Source organism: Ischnura elegans, chromosome 6 (genome assembly GCF_921293095.1).
Source record: "Ischnura elegans chromosome 6, ioIscEleg1.1, whole genome shotgun sequence".
Classification (NCBI taxonomy): domain Eukaryota; kingdom Metazoa; phylum Arthropoda; class Insecta; order Odonata; family Coenagrionidae; genus Ischnura; species Ischnura elegans.
In genome coordinates this window covers 9077860-9105755 of record NC_060251.1, presented here as the reverse complement: position 1 = coordinate 9105755, position 27896 = coordinate 9077860, and the positions used below count along the sequence as shown (strand labels likewise).

The 27896-nt window shown below is 39.2% G+C and overlaps 1 protein-coding gene across 2 annotated transcripts in view; it reads right to left on the bottom strand.

Moving 5' to 3' along the window:
- LOC124160464 (mannosyl-oligosaccharide alpha-1,2-mannosidase IA-like) overlaps positions 1–27896 on the bottom strand; it is a 575974-nt gene that overhangs the window by 18749 nt on the left and 529329 nt on the right. For both annotated transcript variants that reach the window (XM_046536315.1, XM_046536316.1), the window contains exons 2-3: positions 5463–5681; positions 997–1176 (exon numbers count right to left, since the gene is read on the bottom strand). In XM_046536315.1, coding sequence (XP_046392271.1) covers positions 997–1176; positions 5463–5681 — 399 coding nt within the window. The remainder of the gene's footprint in view (positions 1–996; positions 1177–5462; positions 5682–27896) is intronic.

Below are 27896 nucleotides of genomic sequence, written 5' to 3'. Positions count from 1 at the left end.
CACAGGGGGACCAGAACATGGACGTTTAGCATTAGCCATAGGTCCATGGTTCAATTCCCACAAGAGTGGAATTTTTTCCCAAAGAAATTTATACCAATTAGTCATACATAAGGTAATGATACCATCTTGATTATCTTACAAACTATATTTAGAGAAATTAAAACTCTTAAATAGCCCTTTCATAATGTCTTTTATTAATGTCATGATTTGTCATGGCATGTTTGTCAAGAATTATAGAAAAGGTGAACCGAAATTGATGTGTTGGCTAGAGTGTTCAATATTTTAAAGACTGCCTGCTTGCATGCTTTTTGGATGGAAATTCAAGTGTAGCACTCCATCCATAAAATTGGTTGTTAAACTGAGGTCGCCTTGGTGCCTTTCCCTAATAGCAAGCTAATGCTGACAATAGGTTTCTCTCCACCCTTCCATGGTGCAAATGACCACCTCCAAATATTTGTACATACACCACCATCATATAAAACAAGTAACCATCAATGCTTAATTTGGTACATAAGTAGATGGGTATGCCACTCCCAACGGTTGGCATTCTCATGAGTACTGCTTGCCTGCACTGCAACCATGTACAACAAGACACCCTTTTACACTAAAAAAAGGTATTTCAATATCTGCCTCTAAGCTTAAGAAATTCTCCTCTAAGGACTTTATTCAAGATAAATATGAGATTTTTCTGCCTGCATAAATGTTTTAAAGCATGAATCAGTTTTTTGAGAAGTCTTCTGGCCACAGGAGCATATAAATGTATGATATTTTGAGTATGTTTCATACATTGTCTTTCCAGATTTGTCCCATAGTTTATAACGCTAAGGCCTTGGAACCAAAATTGACATTGATTCCAAAGTTATTTGCATTGGCATTCATCATGACAAGTCTTGAGACCCAATGGTTTTTCTTCAAGGCAGGAAAAACAGGCTTGATCACGTTATGCTATTAATGACATTTTATGTACAAAATATTTCTTTCTCTCGATTCACTCACCCCAGTCCGTACATTAACAAGAGCATAAGGGATGCCAGTTGGAGTCTTAAAGGCAGGAAGCAGTTTCTCGGCTACATGTTCAGCCTTATCCCGGAACATGACGTCTCCGGTGAGAGCATAGCAGGACAGGAGGCCACCAACAAACCGAATATTTGTCTCAAACACCGAGAGGTCAGCATTCTGAAAAAGGTGACATCATAATTTAAATAAAGGAACTTACTTTAAGATATTCACTCCATAAAACTAACTGGTATGAACTTTTGTGCTTCAATATTTGCAATTATTCAATATAAATTCACAGAAGGGGAAAGAAAGGGATAAGAACAGAAACCAAATATGGACAAAGAAAATGGAGTACCAGTTAGAAAAAAAAAACAGAAATCAGAGGGTGAAATTGAGGCCTGACTGGGTCCCTCTAATATATGAAATTCTCGTTTCACGCTTTTTTATTTCCAAACTCCTCCAAAAAAAGCTGGGCCGATTCCTATGAAATTTGGTTGTGTGTGTTCAGTAGGACTGAGAATATGTTGTTGATTGTTTTTCATTCTTCTCCAGGGCCTATGAGGGAAGAGGCCTACAGTCATTTCCATAAGAAACACATGTAAAGATCCTCATTAATGACTGCAGACCTTTTTTCTTTTGCATCTTTAAATTAGTGATAATGCTCACATTAAGTTGAGACATATAATACCATTGGAAAGAAAAAAATTGCACATTCTTATTGTTGCTCTCGCATTTCATTTTTTCCACTTGATTTACGGTGAATTTAGAAAACAACATCCAAAAAAAGCTGAAATTTTAGTGCTTTTGGCTTACTGTTCCCATGACGACCGTCAGTTTGTTTATGTCGTTTGAAATCTCTTTCTATCACCATAAATTATGAATGGCATGTTCCAAGGAGATGTATTAATATCACGAATCCCTAATATTCCAACAGATGTGACAATTGAATATAAACAGTTTCAATTTCCAATTAGATTGGCATTTGCAATGACAAGTCTCAAGGCCAAACGATGTCACTTAGTGGCTTTGAGGCAAACCGTGTTCTTCATACGGACAATTTTATGTCGTATTTTCACGCATGGGTAAACAATCCAGTTTGTTTGTTTTGGCTAGAGATAAGTTTACTAAAAATATCGTACACTCCATTGAACTAAGAGGCTGACAATGTTTTTTTTTTTAATAGTCATAATTAGTGATAGAGATGTCATTTGAAATGCATTGATTACTAGCAGGCCACCCAGTGTTGCTCAGAAAGTATAGTACCCAGAGAAATGGGAAACTTTGAACTGGTAATTCATGATCACACGGCAGGATTTTTAGGTAAAAGAACAAAGCAGGTCTGATGATGGTATACCTATATAGCTGCAAACAATGGTAACAATGATTTCAGTATATCACGCACGGGATGAAATTACGCATACCCCAGAAAAAAGTTTTCCACCAAGAGTGTTAATAAGAAGGAATAGAATCCTTTTAGTTATTTTTTACCAGGCCATGTCAAGGGTTTTGTCTACCCAGCAGGATAAACAACTACAGAAGTTGCATGAACAGTGGTAATGAAATTAGGACGTATCGGACAAAACCATAAGTAGCACTATATGATTTGGGAACATGAGATGCACCTACAAACTAACTTTGGTTGACAAACAGACATCCTCTTTTATATATGTAAAAGATAATAAAAGTGCAATGAATTTATAAAAAAAATGAATATTTCCTGTTTTGTATCGGTCAACATCGTTCACAGCATCTTCCGCTTTCAGTCATATACCACATCGCCACACACTTACAATAAGTAAGTTATTATTTATTTGACCACCAAAATATTTACTAGAAATAATTTATATGGCAAAACAATGTTTGCCGGATCAGCTAGTTGTGATATATAAAGGGAGTAGGAACTGGAATTGACTCAAAATATATCAATGCATAAATATATATTTCTCTACAAGCATTTATAACTCCCGTAATTATAAATGAATTCCATAAACTACAAATTAGATCTTCCATACAGCAGTAAAAATTCTGAAACTTTCTAGAGATACAGCAAAACTAACGATATGGGAGTGACTTTGAGAAACTCTCAATTCATTTCCATTTAATTATTGAATATTTCAATTGAACAATCATATCACGCATTATTCAATATATTATTGAATCAAAATTTCAAACATAATGGCAGCTCAATTTCGTAAAGAGAGCATGAACCACCTTCTCCACAGACATGAAAACTGCCTCAATCTCCATCACAAAATACATAACAATGAGTGTCCAGTGAAGTCATTATGCATTGTGTTTTGGTGATTTCATGTGACTCATAATCCATTATTACTTAAACCCTCCATTAATTCTGAATTTATCAGATAAAACTCTTGTTCCATCCGACCTCTGCTGTTTAATCAAATCAATAATCAATCATATTTTTTACGAACAGCCATCAGCCAACCTCTATTTGCAAACTAAACATTTGAAAGTAAAAATTTAAAAATTTCCTTTTAAAATTTCAACATTGGAATAGGTATAATTTTTCCCTCTTTATAGGCTAGAGTTTTAAAGAATCATAAAAAATAAACCCACAGAATAGAAAAAAATCAACATATTATAACTATCTAAGGCAAGATGTTCCCATAGAATTGTATTTTGTAAATGTAAAAAATATATGTAGGCCGCATACCCTTCATGCATTAAATATTGTATGTTTCATGGTTTGTCTTTTTTGACTTGTTCTATATTTTACAATGCTAAGTGCTGGAACTAAAAATTATTATTTTTATTATCATTGCTACTCAGCATAATAATTTGAATCCAGTGAATGGCAATATCTACTATAACAACCAGCTGCTATGAAAGTTGGCACATAAACATATAAAACTAGGATGATAAGTTATTTACTCTTTCTTATTTGTCATAAATTGCCCCTTTGTGCTAAAGAGCTCTAAAGTGCTTCCTTTTACCCCTTGAATTTTCCAGAAAGTTGTTATTTCAGCTGAAAACTCACATATTTTTCTCTGAATTCAGCTATAACATATTTTCTGGATAATCAGAGGCAATAATAATAAATTATAACTTTGGGTTTGCAGTTAAACATTATTTCCATTCAAATCGTGTAAAGTCCTGGAAATTAACAAGAATAACCATTCCTCTTCTGATCAGTGTAATTATATACAAGGGCTGTTTTATTTTCAAACTCGAATCACTTAGAAAAAACGTCATTCAAGCGACAGGCAGTTACCGCATGCAGATGACAAATGAGGGTCCTCCATATGACACGCTTAGTCATTTGTAAGGATACGTTGTCAGTTTGAGGTGAGAAGCAGTCACATTAACTAGGTCGCCTCAACTGATTCTCATGCCTAGAGTGGCTACAGATGAGACCAATTCAATGAGACACACCTATGATTTAATATGAAGCAAAGCAACAATAATAACAACATATGTACCAAAAATTACCAAGAAAGCCAAAAAAATTCAGGCGATCCTACAACAATCGAAAGGTAATGCTATGGCATTCTGGGATCAGAAAGGTGTGCTGCTTGTGGATCTCAGGCAGCCGGGGAGAACGATAAATGCAGCTGCTCAGTGTGAAATATTACAGATTGCCGTTTGAAAAAAAAGAAGAAGAGACACGCTGACTTCTGGAAGTGTTCTGCTGCACGTAAATGCGTGTCCTCTCAACACGGCCCAACTGCTCCTTCTTGTGCACTTTCAATGGGGTCACTCACCGTGCAATCCCAACCAAACAGCGAGTGACCTTTTGCTAAAATGAGAATGTGGCAAGGAGGAAAGCGCTCCCCAATTGACCATGGGCTTCAGCACAATGATAAAATTCAATGAAAGTCATTGGCGGCAACTTTCCATGAAGAAAGTATTGTAAAGGTTGTCCATGGGCATGGCCAATGCCTAAATCACCGTGGCTCAAAAAGTAACCACAAGCAGGGGCGCAGCTAGGAATTAAGGCTGGGGGGGGGTTTAGGTTCAACCAATACCGGAGTGTGTGGGGGTATGGTATACCCACCAGGATAAGCGGTAGGTGCGAAATTAATAAATTGCGGAATTTTAAGATAAATGGTTCAAAATGGTGAGTTTTGCGGCTTTCTGAGGGATGTTTTACTAATCCTTACACTATTATTTTAGTAATATCAATCTCATTAAGTGAAATGGATTAAATTTAAAAAATTCTCTCAGCTCTGGGGGAGGGTTTATCCCCCAAAACTCCCGCCTCACTGCACCACTGACCACAAGTGTACTTAAATTTTAGCAATGAAATAATTTTAAACAATAAATTTGTCCACTACTGACGAACCATTGTAAGTTGAAAAAAAACAGCCCTCATAGGTACTGGGAAATATACTCCAAAAGGAGAAACATCCGCCAGATTTTTTAATCAGTCAATAGAATGCATTTCATTTTCAACAATGGACCAATGACACCCAGATAGATCTCAAGTTGTCAAGCACATTCACCATGTTGTTGAGGTCAAGGTTGTTGGCGATCCACTCTCTGCCCTGGTTGAACTCCTCCTCCATGCCCATGATGTAGAGAGTGTCCAGCCCATCCACAATGGTCGCCCCCAACGAGGCCGATCCAAAGATGCTCGCACTGTGGCCACGGCGACTCAACGGCCTCAGCTCATTCTTACCCCAGGCGTAGCGAACGTAGTTGTCCCAAGCATGCTTCATCATCTGCAAATTACAAAAAAATATCACAAAAATTAGACATGACTCCCATCCATGTTACCGGTGACGGAGGAGTTTGGTAGCCTCCAAGGGATAGGGCTAGGGTTATTGATTGGAGGATCCCAGATCCAAACTTTGATACAGAAAATCTAAAGTATTTATTAACGCTTTCTATACATGCCAAAGCTATAACTAAATGATTATGTAAGTAGATTTAGTCAATTTTCGTCATCAATTTCTCCTATTCTATTGCTCTATTTATAATTTGTTGATTTATTATGCATGTAAATACTACTTCATCAATTTTCACAGATTTTATAGCTCTTTTAAAATTAATTACCACACTTTATAATGTGACCAACCAGGTAGGAGTTATTGACTTCATTAACACATATGCATCGCCATCAAATTTTCATAGCGAGAAGTAGCTGTCAACAGAAAAGGCTAGCAAAGACCTTGATCTGGAGGGTAATGCTTCACAGTGAGGAAACGTGGATGTTGAGGAAGGAGCATGAGAAAAGACTGGAGGCATTCAAGATGTAGGAGCGGAGGAGAATGGAGAAAGTGGAAAGGATGGAGACGGAAAGAAACAACAAAGCGCGATGGACATGGAGAGAGGCAGATGAGAGATGGAGGAGACAGAAGGATTGGATGGAGGGAGTACTGAATGGGGACGGTTTGCCAGAAACTGTGTTAGATAGAAGAACGTTAGGAAAGAGGGGAAGAGACAACGATTCCTAGAAGCAAAGAAACAAATCAAGATTAATTATTAAAATTAAAAAGAAGAACTATGTGCTTTCACATTAATATTTATTCACGACCATGGTTTCAACGTTAAACGTCATCATCAGGTGAACTCTACAGGGGTCCATCACATCCTTTTATATGAAGGGGAGGGAGGAAGGTAACTGGGTTGAACGGATTGGTCAACAGAGAAGAGGGAGAGGGAAATAACTTGGTCATATGGTATGAAAGAAGTTAGGGGGAGGAGGCTCCCTTACGGAGGGTATGGCAGGTGGAGGGGGGGAGGTTCAGGTGAGAGAGAGAGGCTGAAGGGTTCGTCATGTCGTGTTAGCCCAGGAATTTAGGAGTGGGAGGCTTAAAAGAGGGGAGTGGGAGTCATACAAAAAGTCGTTTACAATGTTGTCATTGGAACGTACATGCTGCAAAATTTCCATCTTTTCCAAAGCGTCTAATCTAGGTCCTTTAGGTTCAAAATGAAGCACATCAAAAACAAAATCACTTTGATGACTGTTATCTAACAAATGTTTAGCAAATTGAGAAGTAGTCTTTTTATTTCTCATGCAGGCTTGGTGTTCTTTCACCCATTCTTGAGATTTTCGCCCCGTTTGCCCAACATACACTTGCCCAACACACTGAGTTTCATTCACAGTTTAACCTATACACCCCACTAGGCAAGTAGGCAACACATTGTAAAATATAAAAATATGTCTCTCCATTGTTCAAACTATGTATATCAAAGTCACACTAAAATACAATCAGTGAATGAGCAATTTGCATACAGAGTTGATGCAGAGTACCTGCTGTGGCTTTTGTTAAGGAGTTCTTACTTATTACTAAGCCTGGACAGAAATAGAGAGCAAGGTCAAAATGTGAGAGAAGATATTAACCCTAGAAAAGGGACAAAAAGAGAAGGGAAAGTAAAGTAAGTCCCAGTGCATAAATGGACAATGATAATAGTAATGTAGGTATGTAAAATAAAAATTAATTGCTTTGAGCCATTTTGAAAATCTGGTTAAGAAAGGACAGCCTCTTAAAGCTTGGGAGGCAGGGTGGGGGGATGGACAAAAGAAATATGAATTTAGGTTAAGTAATTTCAAATAAGTACGGCACAAAAAATAGTACAGTACTAGAGGATAGTCAGGAGTGCTGCGATAGCTCAAAGCATCAGGAAAGAGACAGACGAAACACAAAAAAGATTCCTCATGAAACATATAATTACATGGAAACATTTGCATGGTCCTTAGATGTTCATTATCCAACCTATCTTTTGAGATTAACTGTTTCTATCGAGGTGAAAGGGAAAGACTTTTTCTACATGGATAATGAGAATGGAAATGTATTAAATAAATGGTGATCGGTGATTTTGACAAACTATATGTCATTACGAACCATCACCTTGTTGAAACCTGGGTTGGTTAATAGTAAAAGCTGAGGACAATTCGCTTATCTGTGATTATGCTACCTGCCTCACGGTCACTCAAAATACAGCCATATAACTATGTAGTTGGAATATTTCTCATTTCTTTGGCCCTTTGCCACACTTAATATGTGTAAAAAATATATGTCCCCCATAATAACCACAGACGGCGGAGGCTAAATAATTTATGGAATATTTAAATTTATCATGTTATGTATTCCAAATCATATATGGAAGCCCACCCACAGTGGAATAATATAATAAGGAAAAAAGCGAGACTGTCCCTGCTCGTTCCATCCGCATTCTGCAAACGAAATGCGAAGCCGGGCGAATAATTTGCAAGCAAAATGGACCCAGGCGACTGGAACTATTCACAAAGGAGGAAATGTGACCAAGGGGAGTACATATCCCAGACGGCACAGGAATTTTACGCATCTAAATACGAGGGTGGACCCTCAAGATACAAGAAATCGCGCTTAGGAAGTTACTACAAGGTTTTGTTTCTTTATTTCCTTAAGTGACGAAAGAAGATACAAGAGGACTGGCAAATTCATATCCATCGATAAAATTGTATCTCACCGATAAAACTGTATCCGGTCTGGGACTATTTTCTTTCGCGGGTGGTGCCATATCCTCCTAGAAAGAAAGCCTTTGGAGATCGCGTTGTTTACGTTACGTCTCATCACATTTCAGGGATTTTTATGGCTAAGTTGGTGAAAAATAGAGTGTCTGGTAATTGTGAAGTTTCCCTTATTCTTTAATTTCATTCACTGGGCTTCAGAAACGTGATTGTGAGGTATTTTTGTTAAAAATGCCTTTCGTGTGTGTATTGCCGGGATGTTAAGGTAACTCCGGGACATGGTTCAAATTTTAAGCTTTCAAAAGATCCTGAGTTGAGGAAGAAGTGCATTTGGGCATTAACAAGAGAAAATTTCACCCCTAAGATAAACAGTAAAGCATGTACCCATATATATGTGCATAGAGAAGGCTCCAGCCAGTCCCCTTGAACCTCGATTTACGATTACCATTTTAATCAGTTGTCTCAAATGTTCGCATCGCGGCGATAATGGGAGAGCGAACCACGCATTCTCAATATTTGCGATTGAGTATTTGAACTCGTGAGGAATAGCATTGACAAGTTATGAATTCCATAGATTACACCAAGAAATATGAATTTTGGTTTAAAGGCGTAATTGCAGCCTATTCGTCCGTGAAATTCTGATTGCTCTGCCGCCAGCGACGCGAAAGGAGACTTCTTTTTTTTTAACAAATTTAGAAGTGCAGTGGGTGACAACCAGAGCTGGGAGAGTTATCAAAAACATAACTGATTAAAGTTAGAGTTGATTTGAGAAGGAGAAGAAAGAGGTCACTTTGGAAATGCTAACAACGGATAGGAGATCGGAGGGGAGGGCTGCGTCAAACGAATCGGATTATTAAAGCGAATTATGACGATGGAGGTGAATCGCGGTAAAAAGTAACTAGTTTAAAGTTCAGAGTTACTTCACGAAAAATTTACTGATTACAGTTTTAAAAGATTCCATGCCATCCCAGGCAGCATCAAGAGTCGGTCTTTTATCACTCTGATATCGTTTTGATGTCACCAACATCACATTTACATCAGGTGAGTTTGCCGACGTAAAACCGACGTATATATGTTAGATATATTTTCCCGCCGTAAAAGTGATATCGTTCGAAGTATCTAAAAGTGATATTCAATAGATATATTAGTCCGACGTAAAAATGATATCAGCGGAGGAGAGAAATAGAGGGTGTAAAAATGGTACGAGGCCTGAGGACAGAAGAAGTGTGGTTTTATTCATGAAAGATTCTCATGGGTATGTACAGGTTCTGTACTTGTTTGGGCAAATTACCATGTAAGTTGGGGGGCAGGCTCCCCCTGCCCCCCGCCCATGCCTTCCCTTACGATTATGAACACTGATAATGTTGCTGGGGATCTGTGAGAGAATTATGGGGAGCTAAAAACTCATATGAGTTTTTGGCTCTCCTTTCTCATGTTCAGCAACCACTCCGATATACTATATATGTACTGCGATATCGCCGAGCAGACATTCGCGCCATCGCGGACGTTGTCTTTGAGACAATTCTTGTCTGGTATTGTATTGTATTTGGAGGAGGCGACCGACAGCTGAGGTCATTTGCGCCATGAGGGAAGGGTAAGGAAGGAAGGAAGGGTGGAGAGAAACCCGGCGTCGGCATTTGCCTACTCTTAACGAAAGGCACCAAGGGGACCACGGCTTAACGTCCCATCCGACGGACGGAGTGTTGCGCTTGAAATGCATTCCACACAACACTCAAGCAGGGATCGGGCAGTACCTGAAAATTATCTCCCACCGCCGGGATTATTCTCGTCTATTCTCGTGTATTCTGATGCCTCATTCAAATTATGATGCCACTGCCGGGATTATTCTCGTCTATTCTCGTGTATTCTGATGCCTCATTCAAATTATGATTGTTCCAGCGATTGTCGGTACTATCGTGCATTCACACAACGATGGTTAAAACCTGTGCTGCCCTCTACTGCTGACATCTAAAGTGAACGAGAAATTCACGGTCAGCAAAGCTGTCGCGGTATGCAGGGACAAGATATTACTGTGTTCAACGTGTATTTACCGAATAATTTTTCTTCCACCCATATTCTTCCTTCCTAAGACAAATCCATGAAAAAAAATAGAGAGAAGAGAGCTACACGAAATTTTCGTCTTTCTATATTGTCGCTTCCTCTTCCGGTCTCCCAGCGCCGAGGTTGCGCTCTGAAACTCGTTCGGCCAATCCACCCAACACCGCTTTTGTTTTGATGTAGTCGTCTGGGCCTATTCATTGCATTTTTGGATACCACTTTTCATTATCCCCTTCGTCTGTTGTACAAGCTTAGAGCCCAAATTGGAACAGATGGACATTCGTGAAAATTTAACGAAAATTAACAATAGTAAGTTTTGAATGAGTCAATTAAAATTTTAATGAATAAAGGTAGAATTTTATAAAAATAACGATTTAACTAAGAACGAAACTGAATTTTCGATGAGTAATTTTCCTCGTAATTTTTTTAAATCGCGTATCCCAACCACCACAGTGACAACGCATCTTTCGAAAGGACTGGAGAATATTCCATGGTGTAATATTCGTTGATGGAATGGAAAAAGATCCCCTCGCGAGAGGAAACGATCACGTGGTCCGGTCACGTAGGTACCGTCTGTCCCTTCCCACTCATCATAATATTCCGCGAATTCCTCCTGCCCCTCCATCTCCCTCCTTCATATTCAATTTATCATTTTTTTCGCAAGAAAGGGGACCGAAAAAGGAAAGACAGAGGCTCCTCTGCATGCAGTTCGCATCAAATTTTCATGCGCCTCGTAATCTCCTTCATCCTTCCACCCTCCCAACGAGTCCTCTGCACGCACGAGAATAATCATCAATCATCGCCGATGCCGTTTTTCTCCCTCTCCGATTCGAACATTTGGACGGACCACACCTCAGTGAACTCTAGGGCTAAGGAGGGCAAACACACCAAGGCAATAAATGGGGCAAAAGGAGCCACGGTAGGATAGTTTTGCACTCCTAAGATTGATATACCGCATCCCTAGGATGGGGCCACACTCTCAGATCCGATACAGAATACTACATTTCATAAAAATGATTCGGTGGATGGGAGGGGAAGATAAGTACGACTAAAAATCTTCCTCGCAATCAGTCACTCAGGAGAAGGGAGGAGGCACTCACTCTCACCACGCCATCAGATCGCCACGCAGCATCCCATCGCAATGGAAACAGTTGAGTGGGCTCGCGCTACGTACGGGCTTTCTAATGCCTCATTCACATTACGATTGTTCCAGCGATTGTCGGAACTATCGTGCTACTTTCGTACTACTACTACAACTATCGTACTACACAAAAAAGAAATTATGAACCCGAAAATATGAAAAACACATGTTTAGAGCCAAATGCCATAATAAACATGAAATGAATCAGCAGAATCACGCAGATAACGAGGTAGAGGGGCAGCGGAAGAATTTTCTAACGTCTGAAAGGACAAAAGAAGAGAAATAACCCTTAATAAATGCTACAACAGAGTTTTTCCAGGGAAAAGCTATAGGTACGGACAGTGCACTTCATCAGCCTGAATGAAAAACGAGGGTCTCGCCCGTCAATTTTTATTTTATTGTCAATTGTGTAAGAGTTGTAAAAGTAAAGAGACCGGAACCATTCTGTCTTGAGATCCATCCCCCATTCCTCCCCCAGCTCGGAGAAAAATCAGTGCTCGACCACTTCAAAGGTAAGTTGATGACGACACGAACTCATGTCGAGCGTGTCACCGCTTCTCAGTTCCTCATAAGCCTCGTTTATGGGCCTCAGGTGGCCATTTTTTTTTGTTCACACTCTAGCGAGAAATCCCCTCTCCTTTGAAAGGATCTCCCTGAACGAGAAAACGAACTAGAATTTTTAAAAAATGATGAGTCAAAATTGAATCATTAGTTAATTGGATGCAATTGTTATTTTGAAATTCAGTAATTTTTTTCAATGATGCATGTTCTCCTATTGATTAAAGCGATACTGTTCAGAGGAAACAGTCTTAGAAAAGTATTGGATCTAAATTTGGGTCTGGAAAGTCATGGAAAATGCCATGGGGACATTTAAGGAATCTTGTATTAATGTATTGAGACTTCATGTAAACATACAGTTACCGGTATTATTACCGTGAATATTTTAAGTTCTACGTGAAAAAGAGGAAAATGAGAGGCCCAACACAAAACCAAGGCTCTCGTGAAGTTTTCTCTATTCAAAATTCTGTTCTTTTTGATCTGCACTTTGCGGGCAGGGACACTGCTCTTTGATCGCTACACTTCCTCCTCCCTCGGCCTCCTTCCCTTCAAACGGGCACGCATTAAAAATGCAAGCGCAAAGCAGCGAGTGCTCTTCAGGATCCGCGGCAACTCTTTCGAGCCGTGAACCGCTTCAAAAGTGGATGACTTGCTCGAGAATGTCTCATTCGGTGAAAGAACGACTTCGGCCCGCGCTTTCCATATATGAAGCCGCAACAGTAGAGAAGACAAGCTGAAACGAAGTACTTCGGAAGGGATCGGTGTAATGGCGCATTCTTAAATGAATCCGCAGGGCCGAGCAAAAATGGACCGTGAGATCTCGTTTTCACACTTATCACTGTCTTGACAACCTTATAGCTCTTTCATGAGTTCGCAATCATTGGAATTTAAACAGATGAAACACACTGCAAAAGCTTTTTCTCGGAAAAACTGTTTTTTGCAGCATAGTCCATGTAAAGTACTGAAAGAGCAATAGCTATTTAAATAAGTTATGCTCACAGGTGTACATATACACTAAGGATTTAATTCGCTATGAAAAAATCATTTAGATTTACATAGATTCGAACCTGGTTATCCCAATTGGCGGTCAGGCATGTTGCACTCTTACATCTCGTGTCATTAAATTGTATCTGCGAAAGAGTTATTTCCACATTTTTCACACGCTCCGATTTTTCGTCACGAATAGCTCATAAATTAGGCGACGAATCGAGACATGGAATAATGAAGTCTCTTCCTTTCCATACAATATCATATTCGCCAAAAATGTACAATTGATGGAAGAGCCTATTCTCCATGGAAGACCAAAGTTATGCGGTTTTGTAAAGCTTCGCGAGTAAGGAATGTGAAGCTCAAGATAAAAGCAGGAGGGCAAAAATTTGAGCAGAGAGAGAGAGAAATTCTACTGTTTGGGCAGCAAATTAAGAGGAAAACGGATACAGTAGTAAGGGCATCAGGAATATAATTGCATTAGGCCTCCATGAACAGAAAGGAGCTCATGAGAGGATCGCTATGTAAGAGTTTAAAGAAAAGGTTAGTGAAGAGTCTGATCTGGAGTGTAGCGCTTTACGGTGCAGAAACGTGGGCACTTAAGGAGGACGAGAGAAGACTCGAGGCATTCGAGATGTGGGTGTGGCAAAGAATGGAGAAGGTGAAGTGGACGGAGAGGAGGAGGAACGACGAAGTGCTGGACATGGTGGGTGAGGAGAGGCAGCTTTTAGATGAGATACGGAGGAGACAGAAGGTATAAATGGAGGGAGTACTTAGCGGGGATGGGATGTTGAAAACAGTGTTAGAGGGAAGAATGTTAGGTAAACGAGGGAGGGGAAGGAAAAGGATAGGATTTATGGATGGAATGAAAGGGAGTAGGCCTTTTTGTGAATTGGAGAGGGAAGTTAATGAAGGGAGGGGAAACTGTCAGAATATCTCTTCAATAATCCATGGAAACCCACCGCAATCGGTAGAATACTTAAATCAACTATCCGAAATCATTACTGCAAGAACTTATTTTCATTTTACCGCAGTCAACTTCACTGCCGTAGTTTTTCGCGGGGGATTTTTTTTTGGATACCTGAATCAGTTCTTTAGATTCAGGTACAACATCTGCAGAGTCCATCACCTACGAAAAGCATCCTTTCGCAAGAAGACTTCACACGACCAGAATATCCGCAACTTCAAACGTATTTTCTTTCGTCATTCCATCCTCGAATACACGGTGACTGTCGTTCATTTTTTTCCATCGAGAAACTCAATTCAACCTGTCATCATATTAATGACAGGAATTTTTATGACACGATTTATTCATTTCATGCACGCTGTCGAGTAGTTTTTTATACCATTTTTGGTACCGGCCTAGATATGCCATAAAGAATTCACGCCGACTCACAAGGCATCTGCCTCTTCCATCTCAACGCGTCGAGTCACTCGCTCAAGGAATCATAAGGACGCCATTGCCTTTGATCTTCTCAGCCACGATTCTCGAAATGTACCCACTCTGTTTCCTTTTGCATTTCGGAGGTTTAATGGTGAAAATAATGACTCCTGATTATCGTCATACTTAAAGCCTTGTTGACACGTCGAAGTTGACTGCTATAGCAATCGAACATGACACTATGACCCCCGACAGAAAAGGATAGACCTACTGAGTATTAGGAGGAACCATATCAGGAAGCTGGGTGTTCACTTTGTATCCAATAAAAAAAATTACCGAGATTTACAGGCTTCCCAGCGGAACTACTGTTTTCCAGAGTGCTATCAGTCCTAAACAAACGCATTTTTTAATAAATATTGCTCATGGGGTGCACATCACTGAACACAAGAATCCTTCTTAAGTCCTTCTAAGGCTGTAGTTACCCCGACATGAGATGAGTTTCAATTAACCTTCTACTTATTCCAGGCATCAACTCACATATTAACAATCAAGAGGATAAAACAACACAAGCATTATCATATTATCCTGTTATTTACTACCAATAACACAGCAGAAACTCTTTCCTAGCCCCTCCAAAATATTTCTATTTAAAATGCTCTCATGAAAACAGAATATTTAGCACCATAAAATATCCAGATAAAAATTGCAGGGACGCTGATCTGACGTCCAGAAATAGTTCTGATTAAGTTTTATTTTTATTTAGTTAAGAGCACAAACTGTTCTGAAAACTAGCTATCAAATATGAGCTGTAAGTAGTAATAAAGTAATAGTAAAATTAAGCTAATAAGCGATGGATATGAAGAAAGAAACTATGTTAAGAGACAATTGTAGCATTTCACTGCTTTCCTACGGACGATGCTGCTGGAATCAAATGCCGATTTTTCCAGGAGTTTCGCCGAATTGCCAGTGCGTTTCCACAAGACCGAGATTCCGCGATTACTCCAGGATAACTATAGCTATCGGTTTCTTTTCAGCTGAGCGGACGGACATCCATGGCGTACGTCGACTCAAAAGACACTCACATGCCCCCACCCTCCCTTGCACCCCGAAAATACCCATTCTCACCCCTAAGATTTCACCCCCTCCCTCGTCGTCACATACCAGAGTTGGGGAAGTAAAAAAAATACTGATTAAACTTAATTTTGATAAAAAGTAAGTAGATAAAGTTAAAATTTTATTTTCTGAAAAGTAACCAATCAGAGTTGCTTAAAAGCAGAATATATAGTGAGTAAAAATCATTCAGTGAGTTTTTAAAGCATATTTTTTTGAAATTACGATTAAATCCCAGCAAACAAGATGAAGAATAGTTTTAATTTAATTTTTACTTAAAAAGCGACACTCAAATTTCAAAATTTCAACGAACATCCATCCTCTCTCTTGACCGAAAAAAGAATTTCTGACCACTTAACATCCTTTCACATTTTACTGATGGAGAACTATCAGTATTTTACTTGATGTATCTAATATAGTTTGAGAGTTCGCCAACAGACAAACACTCGTGAAAATATCTTACTACTTCCGCAACATGGGATTCAAAGTGTCTGGTCCTGGCTGATGGAAGCCGGGTGATGCTTAAATAAATATACTTATCCATCTCAGAAAACCTTTCGCTTCCGCCTCATTGTTGGATATAGGTGAATTTATGTTAGTTGAACTTATATTTTCTCCTTTTTATGTTGGACGAGATTTGTTCCCAAATGCGAACAGGTCCATATCCGCCATAATTACGCGAATAAAATGCACTGCAGTTAGTTTCGAATCATTTAATGGAATTTGTTAACGAATGAAAGCTCAAATTTAACTTTTTATAAAAAGTAACGCTTAATTTAACTAGCTAACTATATTTTTAACGACAAATTTTTATGGTTATGTTTTTTATTCGTTAATTCCAAATTATGCTGCATAAATACCGACGCACGACATTGAGCTTTTCAGGAGCGACTGCAATGATATTGTGTCGATATTTGCTGATTCATTAAATTGTTTAAAAAAAGTGGGAAACTCCAATAAAAGTGGCTAGCGTCATAAACGGGTTCGATTCGCGCTATTTCGAAGGGCCGTAATACATCACACTTAAATTTTCACAAATACTTCCGTGAAGACTTTATACGTTAAGTGACACCGGGTAAAACGTTGAATTACATGAATGGCTGAAGGAAAAAAATGGCACCTGTTCTAATTTCGTTCCGACAAGTATACAATCTCACGTTTATTCGTTAGAACAAAATATTTCACCAAGTAAAACGGTTTGAAAACTCGTTCCGAAAAAGGCTGGTATAATGCACATGATAAGTGCCATTGCTACAGCAAATAGCTGTGAGCATGATGTGAGCAGAATACTGAGAAACATATTCTAACAAAGTGTACGAAAAGAACCTGCCCCTGCCAGGAAAGGATCGATGTTCTGGCTCCACCCACCTCAGCTTGGCAGACAGAAAACAAAGGAAAACATTTTGCCCTCATATTTGTATGATGAAAGGAGAACGTCGGCCCATAATGATATGACGACAAGTCGGTACAGTGTTTCGGAGCAGGTCTCATTCCATTCTTCTCGAGGAAATGTTATGCTCGAGTCCGAAGTTCCTCTCGTCGTCTCGGATGTCGGAGAAAAAAATAAAAGAATCACGATGGGCGAGCCACGCTCGCTCTCAGGGCTGAGAGAAATGTTTGGATGGAAAGGGAGCAAGGAGCAAGAAACTTGGGACGTCCTGGAGCAAGTGAATTAACCACCATCTTCGCCTTTCACGACAGTAAAGCAGTCCCGAAGAAACTATGCAACCAGGTCTATCCACACGAACGTCGAAACTGGTAAAATGGGCTCGATCGCAAATTTTCTTATAATGTTTGTATGCAGAAAAAGAGAGAGGAGGATAAGACAAACACTAAAACAGCAATACAAAATCTTGAACAAGTGAAAGAGTTTTGCAACCTTAGAAGCCGACTAACCGACCAAAAAGAAGAATCTACTTGCAGCTGAGAATACAATCATTGCAGTAAGGAAACGATTCATCAGATACTACATATGTTTCTCTATGGAAGCGAGGCTTGAACGCTCACAGCTGCAGAGAAGTCAAGAGTGGAAGCATATAAAATAAGGAGCTACCAAAGAATGATGACGATAAAAGGGATCGACCGAGTAAGTGCTAAGAAGACGGATAGGAAATAGAAATCTTCTAAAAACCCTCAGGAGAAGAAGGAAAAACTGGTTGGCCACATTCTGAGACACGATGGCTTGATGAAGACTATCGTTTAAGGATAGGTGGAAGGGAAGGAGGGCGAAGGACGGCCCCGAAGAAGTTACATAGAACAGGTTAGAAAGGATGTAACAGAGAAGGAATTTATCACCATGAAAAGGCTAGAGAATATGAAAATAGAATTAAGAGCTGCGTCAAACCAATCTTGGAATGCTGATAGGGCTTATAGGAAATAGCTTATGACAAATAAAGATACAGGTACTTTCACTCTTGCAATCCGTCGCCTACTTCTCTTTAGATTCGTGGCGAAAAATATTGTTCACCCTTTCGCAGATAATATGATGCCTTCATGAATTCATGCCGACCAAGTAACTGCTTCTGCGATACTCCTCGGCCTTGTGCATCGGCCTCGCATGGCTCCTAGTTCTAAGCGCTCTTGAAAGCCATTCGTTCCTTCGACCTTCAAGTCTATGATCGAGTCAATGATCCGAAGTCTCTCCGATCCGAGTCTCTCGCCAGAGGAAATATATAAAACGAAAAGGACCCCAACAATGACGAAGCAATGATAGATAACCCAGGTTGGGGAAAGTATCAACAGCAGCAGCAATAGCGGTCTAGAATAAATGAAAACGGTCTAACAGAAATAGAGGTGATGCAGAGAACAGAAAAAAGAGTAAGCAGCAATCGAGTAATCGGGCTAAGAACCGCTTTATCTCATCGTGGCTGTTCAAGATGACAACAAGGCGACCGTAAATCGTCTAAATTAAATTTCGGCCCGGCCTGAAAGGGAAGCCACTCGCGATTAAATGATTTACGTGCGGGTGAGCACGGAGGACAGCAAAATCGAAAACATCGATTGAGATGGAATAAAAACGGCATAGCATTCTTCACTCTTATCTGACCACAGAAAACCAAACCAACGGAGAGCGGGGGGTAATAACACAGTGATAAATGAGGCGCCCTAGAAGCTTGGATTATATCGCCACTTAGGGCACAACTCAATCAGTAATGAAAATGCCCGATAAGGCAGGGCGATCCACTTAATCCCAGGGATTGCGATAGAGTATTTGCAATCAAAGCAAAGAAAAATTAAGAATTCGATAGATTAGATCATCGTTAAACAAATTTTGATTTCCAGCTCATTTTATCACTTATTCTCTTTTGGAGCGAAAGGAAAAACTCTTTTGAGGCAAGATCGGTGCCGTAGGGAGGATGAGGAACCAGGAGATCCTCGGTAACGCTGGATGCTATCAAAGTGGATTGCATCCATGCATTACAATATATAATATAGTATATTTATTCACCTTTAATATTACAAGGCACCGATATCTCCACTGCACAAACGCTCAACAATCGCCCACCAAATCAAATCCGCTCATCTAGTAGCCCTAACAGTACTAGATGAACGGATTTGATTTGGTCGGAGACACTTTACAACCTTGAAACCTACGCCATAACCTTAAAAATTGCACGTATTTAGCAGGCATATTCTTTTGTTTTGGCCGCACCAGCCAGCTGTCGGCTTGTTAAGTTAAGAGGTGGCAACCCCAATACTGGTCCTTACCACAGGGGTGCCTATATTCCTCCTTGTATAAACTCATGCTTAATAAGCTGTTAAAATTTCATGTAGCATAATGTGGAATAAAATACATTATTATATTCTATTATTATTATTATTATTATCATAAATAGACAATACTTTCGGCCGTGAGGGTGGCAATTCCGCGTCCTTTCAATGCGCTGCTCAATTCGCTACTAAATACATCCACCTGCTCAACGTTTGAGGTCACCTACACGCATGAATAGCTGCGCCTTGCTCTCCAAACTTGAAAGAAAACGGCACAATCAGTAGTTGGTGCTGTCGTTCGCAGACAGTCAAGTTTTTTTTCAGGCATAGCGTGGAGTAAAGGGATTTGAGCGGATTGTTAGGGAAGAGCGTTTATTAGTAACTCCACACCACGCCTATGATTTCCAACTTTCATCTCAAAGAATGAATAAATATCCATCGTTTCCTTGACAGCCCGTCGTCATCTTTCGAGACATTCGCAGTACGATCCTCAGGGCCACCGAAGAAGAACACCATCGTCCGTTCTCGGGCTGGACCCTTGCGGCCTGTCAGAAGCATTCGTCCCAACACACCGCGTTTTGGGGAGGCCCTTTGCCTCCTCAGTGAACCGGGGTAGGATCTTCAAGGGTCCATTCTCACACACTTCCTTACACCTCACACCCTTCACTTGACTACCTCTCCTAACACTCTTCTACCACCCTTATAAAAAACTATTACATTCATAATATTCACCGGATGTTCACTGCGTAGTATTAATAAATTTCCTGAGTTTTCCAGGCTTACTAGGGCGCTACCCAGCATTTTGACTATGTATTACACATAAGGGTTCAAATTGCTGACCACAAGAAGGGTTGTCTAGTCATTTAATGCCCTGTGTAACGACTGCAAGCGACTGAACATTATCTACACAAGCCAGTTGCCCCAATAAAATGAGGTTCAATAAACCATCTATGTAGTCCATAAAATACAGTACATAATCAAATGATCCTAATATTTAAAGATAATAACATGGCGGCCATTCTTTACTTCCTCCTCCAAAACATGTCCACCTCAAATGTTCTCAAAATGCCAATGAAACACCATTAAATGCCTCTTAAAGGAACTGCGGAGACTTATCACGGAAATCCATTTCACAGCAAGTTCAGCAAAATAATTTCCAAATATGAGCCGTAAATAAATATTGGAACAAGAGAAGAATATTCAGTAAGCAGCTATCATATCACAATTTGTGCGTTTCAACGGGTTTAGGCTCATTGACTTGTTTTGATTTGTTATTTGTCTAATAATCCCAGAGGATGCTAAATAAATAAAGCGAATCGTAGGTCTAGCAGGTATAATTTATAGGGTGAAAGTGAAGAGATTGGTCCGATGAATTTACTTTTTCGAAACATTTGCGGCGCGCATTCATCTTATTTTTTCTGCACTGTATGATGGGGCAGAGAGGCCGAAAATATTTCGACAAAAACCCTTATTGAAGACACTCTCGTACTTGTGACTGCGGGCTGAAATCGATACAAGTCACTATTTAGAGTGATAATCATTCAAACCATGAAGTATAGCTACAAATAGCCCAGTAGGTGGATTTTGAACTGAAATAACTACATAAAGTATTTCTGAAACCATAATTAGTTTCGCAATCAAGGTCATCAATTGTAGCGTCGCTCAATAATTGCAGTAGAATTTTTTATAGCTACCCTAAAATAGAGAAATACGAAACGAATCCTAAAACACCATCAACCCATCACACATTTCTGTGTTGCGGGTTGCAAGCGACACTCCAACACACCCGAGTGAGAAAAGGCGAGGAAAGATTTTTTTTTTAGCTTACCACTCACAGGTAAACGAGGTAACGGGGAAACGCAGGACAAGAGAATCTTGATAAATACTTAAATTCTCGCCGAAGTCATCGAGGAAATCATGGGGTCTTTTTCCACTTTATCACGCCCTGTACCATTCTCTTTCCATCTGCTTTCAAAAGAGCTCACGGATTTGCACTAATTATTTTTCGTTAAAAACAATGAATAGATAAAATGTTGACAAAAACAAACTTGCTCACTAAATTGACTCTGCCTTTTTTGTGACCAACTACACTAATGTGGCTCTAATCAAACTAGAACCATCTCTTCATTCTGCAAGGCAAACATTAATTATCTTTCCTTTACAACCTCGTCGCGGTGGAATGGTTTGCGTGTTCCTATCGTCCCTACAGTTGCACGGGCGGGAGTAATTCTAACTTATTCCCGGTAGGGCCACCCATGCCAGATAGGTCGAAGGGTAGGCACCAGATAAAAGGTAGTCCACGTGATGTTGTCACAAAAAACACTGCTGAGATGGACTCGAGAAATCCTACCGATTATCTTTCTCCTGAAAATAGGAACAAAATCAAATTTACTTCCTAGATAAAATGAAACAGATTCACTTCCTTCTGAAGATAAGATAAGACTTCTGATAAATTTTTTTACGACCAGTGGTCAGTTAGCAATTACTCCTCCGCAATACATGGGATTTAAAAAATTAATTTCTCTAGAATGAAATACTACCCCGAAAACTGCCACGATAGGCGTGTGGAGAGGCGCTGTTCGGAAAAACAAACCAATTAAAGTGTTCACAAAAAAATAAAAGAAAAGTACATCCACTTTGGAGTACTTAACTAATTAGTCCCTAATAATGTATACTCCGTTTAATAGTATTGTTTCTGTTGGATATAGAAACTAAACGGGGTGCTTATCGTTCTTAAAGTTTTCGTTCTTAAGCTCAAGGAATCTAAGCATTGCTAATGTTTTTAGCAGTTCACCGACTAACTCGAGTAAAAGCTGTGCAACGCTCCCCATAGGATCTTAGAAGTCGTTGACAATTCGTAAATATTCCATTTTGATCCGGTTTATGCGTATAATTTTTAAAATTAACGCTTTACCGAATGCCTAAAAAGACATGGCTACTCTGGATTTGCCTAGGCTGCTATGGATTTAAAAAAAAATCGCTATCTTTCCGTATGATTACGCCGGGAGACGGTAGGAATTCATTATTCTCTCGCATCCCCCTGTTCCGCAAACACGAAACCACAGGGATAGATTTTATTCCTCAAAGCACACACCTGTTGGGACATCGTTATCGTGTTCTGGGATTAAAACGGCCAGAAACCCTTAACGTTCGCGAGGTGGAATAGCTGTGGCTCAATGAAAAAAAATCATACAAGAGGATAATTTTTTCACGAGAACATGAAAACACGCTATTTACATGCACCACAAGAGTTGGTCGGAGCAGTCAGCTATGCGGGCACTAACTATTCTCGTCGATAGCTAACTATTCATTGGAGAAGGTTAAGAAGTATAAAAGGAAATTATTTTCGTAACTCATTGGAGAACGGCCGGGTCATAATTTGCTAATGATTCACTACTATCTGTCGAGAAAAGAAAAGGGAATGTTTAGTGAAAAAGATAAACATGATACCAGTTCTCTTTTAAAGACCGAAATTCACAAGGGAGATATTCCGAAAAAAAGCACATCGGAAAAAAATATCATGATAAAAAAATGATTTAACTCAAATTACTGCAGTGAAGTATTTTACGGAAGAATTGCATGTTGATTACGTCGGAAGGTAATTAACAGAAATCGCTTCGAAAAGTTACAGACGAACAAATTACAGAATTAACGAGCTATACAGGTATATTCAGCTTTTCAAGGATAGAACTTATTCACTGAACAAAATGAAATACATCTCAACCGCATGAGTAAGAGTTAATATTAGTGTTGTGAAACAAATAAATTAAGGTTTTTCAATTCAAGTTGCATTCATAAGATAAAGATATTACTCAGAGGCGTTTGCAAATGCATGTACTATCATACACATAAAAGAGAAAATTTGCCCATTCGAGATCAATTGATTTCCACAGCGTTTCACCAATCAGCACGAAAGTTGACAAATGAAAGTAGTTTTGCGAGATGTTTTTCGAGCCATCAAATATATTGTGACAAACTAGATGCCACGAAATTAGATGTGTTATAGCAAAACGCTGAGGCAAAAAGATGCTTCCCCTGATGACTCATATGCTGACAATAAGTATTCACTTGAGAAGAGGGCTAGTATTTACCACATGAAGGAATAAATAAAGTTTGTACTTCTTTTACTCAATTTCCTTTAACCGTTCGTATTTTTCTGAAAATACAGTTTTAGCGGACAAATATTACAATTTATCATAAATTATCAATGTGAGATTTCCTTAACGACCAGTCATAATAATAAATTGTGTTAATAATAATGATAGGCGCTTAGAAATTGAGCTTCAATTGCCATTAATTTCTTTTCAATTTGGTTCCGTTCTCAAATTTCAGATTTACCAATAACTCTTTCGTTAAAACGCAAAAGAAAGTCCATTCGCATTTTGCCGAATACTTTTACCTGACTATTATAAATATTTCCCCTTTGTTAACATAATAGAAGTGTCTATTTTCCGAGGCTATATTGGCTGAACTATACAAACTCAGCCTTATGAAAAATAAGCACTGAAAATTACTTTCACGCCACTCAGGATCTGGGGAAGAAAGCAATTTTAAAATGTCGATATATTGAAAGAGATGGAACAAATAATTCGGTAGGTCACCAAAGTAAACTTAACCAGATTTTTCCGCCATTTAATGACAGATTCATGCACTGCTTTTCCGCCATTGCAGAAGAGAAACAGATTTGACGAACGAGAAAATAAAGTTAAAGGGATTGAAAATAAGCACAATGTAAATATCTACTAGCTCCACAGCTATATCAAAAGTTCGCAATAAAGACCGGAAAGAGGGAATGAAATCATCACAGCACAGCTTTCTTTTGTGGCGATACCATTTGAAATCCTTCAGTTCCCTCTCTGATGACGCAAAAGTTACAGCAGCGTTACAATCTCCAAGAAATCCCAGTGATTCTGTTTCTCGAGTTGAGTTCATGACAAAACGCTTGCAGATAAGTAACATCCTATTCGCCGCGAATTTAAAGAATATGGCCAAAAGAAAATCATAATAGGGTAGTTTCCTTCATCAAAGAAAACGAAAGGCATTACCCACCATTAGTGTGCTCATAATATACAAATTATTTGGTTTTAGAAATCCCAGTTTAGACGAATGTGAATGGTCAATTTTAACCGCATTTGAAAAAGGCCAGATTGGCGCCCATGCGATACCACTCCACGTGACATCACAGGGACCTAGTTTCTATACGAGTAAATAGGAGTTTTGCATCGTCTGAGATTACCAATGCATGCATGAGGCACAGAGCTCAGGGAAACATCTCTTAATAATCACCTATTAAAACTGCCTATGGTCGGAAAGTTTCCTTCGTTTGATAAGGTATTAATAATCCTTATTTAAGCCATGCGCTACCTGCTAGCAGCGTGCATCGCAGCGGCGCGCATACCCAAGCCCCAAGGTCACCTCACACGACGGCAGCGGGGACCATAATTACGTCACACGGGCTTTTCCCAGCATTCATACTTAGCCGTCACGTTTTCGCGCGCTTGAAATTTTTCACTCTATATTTAATCGCGAAAAATAGATATATAATAATATATCACCATTTAAAATCTAAAAGCGTGAAATGCGTACTCCAAGAGTAATAGTCTTTCGATTTAGGCAATAAAGAAATAATAGGGAACCACCCTATTCCCTAAAATAATATCTTCCTCATTTAACTGTTCTCCAGTAACTTTAAAATAAAACGTGAAATTTTTATCCCACTTTTGTGAGATGGTGACACAATTAGATTACAGTTTAATTACCACGTTCAGGTTGAAATGAGCACTTGGAGACTGAATTGCTAGCAAGGGTGTGCGAAAAAGGAATCACACGGGGCCAAGGTACGAGGTCCAGGGGTAGCAGAGGCACTGTGATCCACCTCATGACGTCATCAACTTATCAGGCAAAGAGTTAAGACCGTCACCACGAATAGCTCTATAATGAAGCCACGGCTCGGAAAACAGACAAATACTGATCTCTTAGTTTTTCATATTCTATCACAGTGAAGGAAATTCGGAGAATTATGCCATTTAATCACAGGTTCAACCACAACCTTTCGAGGAGGAGGTTCAAATAAAACTAACCTGGAAACAATGGTTAATTACATAAATTTAAAGAGACTTCAATTAGGCGTATTTAATGATCGACGGTTATAATAAAATGCATTACAATAAAAATATTAATTTCACCGTAATTAATACACACCAACGCAAATATGAAATAAATGAAATCAGGAACCCCAGAAGATATAATCTTATTCAGGGGTTTCCATTCAATGAAATTAATCATTTCCCGGAAATAAATTTGTCAACATGGAGGCAAAACAAAAATAGCTCATTCATGACTCGCGAAAGTAGCGTGTGACTGATTACTACGAATAAAAGTATGTGTTCCACCAAGGCGAAATAAAAAATAATTGCAATTAAAAAGGTAATAACAGAGAAACATCCACAAGGAAAAAAGGATACGGACGGAAATTGAAGAATAATGGAATGGTATAAACACTGAACACAATTAGCGGTATAGTCCGTAGAAGATAAATTCAATTTCCTTATAAAGAAATAAACAGCCTCTCAATATATTACATTACGCAAGGAACTCCGGAAACGCAATGAAATCAGCACGGCGCAGCTTTCTGCTCTGGTGACACAATTTCCTCTCCCCCCCCTGATGATGTGTCCGTCACACAACAGCGCATCCTATCTCCAAGAGATAGCGGGCAACCTCTATTTGCTCTTGAGCGCAGCTCACCACAAATCGCATAACGCTCACTAAACTACCATTTCCCCCCAATTAAGCGCAAATCAGGAACTCCTCTTTCAGCCGTGTCAATGTCTCCATAGCCACAAACGTTTCCGCCCCAGACCCGCGAACCAACCATCTTAGTGTCCGTGTGAGATTTTGAGAGAAAATGAGAGAAATTGATGTTCCCGAGTCGGAAGCAAAAACGGTTGATGCCATGGGGATATTAACCCGACTGAAACCCCGAGAGCATTTCATAAATATCGTGCGCAGGGAAATCACTTCGTCATACCTAACGCAAATCAATACATGGGAGTAATAACTGCATTTATTCACCCTTTACTACTAATGTCCTAAGTCATATGAAACTCAAACACTAGTTTTGAACGATAGGAGCGTCGAGCGTCGAGTAGTCCGACCAAATTTTACCGAGCAGAGAACCAAATTTCAACGCTGCACGATGTTCTCGAATATCAGCCATTTAAAAAATCGATGAGTCAAAAAATTCTTCGAATGTAAACTGTCACAGTGGCTCGCTGCAACCGTCTGTATCCACGCCGCACAGTGGGGCCAAATTCGGAGAAAGTCGGCAAAATATCAAGGACTTGTCTGATTTGCATAAAAATTCATATGATTGCATATTATGGGCTGGTTATTAGGAATATGCAATAAAATTTTAAGAAAAGGAAAAGCGGAAAAATTATACACAAATTAAAAAATTTGCATTGAACTTTTAATTGTTTTTTTTACTGAGAACGGAAATAATATCATATAATAACCTTGAGAAAAACACGTGGACATATATAATCACATTTATATGTTTATAAATTTTATAAATATTGTTTTACAAGACAATTAATAGTTTAAGATATAAAAATTCAACTTCCAACATAGCTTTCACTACATAAATTTCAAGTAAAATATCAAATCAATCACTTCTTCATACAGATAAATACCTTTTTCAAAATAAATTCTAATATTAACAAGTTAAACGCTAAACAAATTCTTAAACATGTATCAGAAAAAAATTTGATTCACTTTGAATTTTTATTAATCGTTGTCTTCGCTTTCACTGTCCGTTGTAGATCTACTAACACTCTGAAAAAGAGCGCAGACATCCGGTTTTAGACTTCCATTCTTTCTCGGAGGTAATGGCCGCAAGGATGAGATAAGTGGATCTGACGATACCATTAAAATTTTGAAAAGATCTCTATTAGTATCTTCTCTGGAGGTTTTTCTGCATCTTTTTTTCCCGGAATCTCCTGAAATCTTTATTGCGCGCCTCCACAGCCTCTTCACTTAACATTCCTATGGGAAGAAGTGCAACTGCTATTACATCCAAACCATGAATTAATATTCGGTGAACTGATGCGGGCATTGGATACCATGGGTAGAGACGGACAAAGTGCCTAGCTGTATGAATTGCATACTCTTGGAATGCTTGCAAATAAACAGCGTAACCACAGGAGAGAGTTCGCAGGATTGTATCACACCGGCTAATTAGTTCCTCATCTAATTCAGTTACTGCGGCTGACTTTGAAGCTTTCAGGAAGAAACGACGCGCAGTATTTCCGTCGTTACTATTGCCTTTACTATTACCTTGCTTGACGATGTCTACTAGAAGACCCATCTCAGACTTGAACTTTTTTTGAATTTCAATTTTCCTTCTCTGTATTAGATCTTTAGTATCTGTAGTTTTTTCCATTCTAGAGTCTCTAACCGGTAGCTTACGTGTAAAAGCCATTCAAAGAATCGAATATAGGCATGGAGAGTTGAAAGTCCATATCGAAACGATT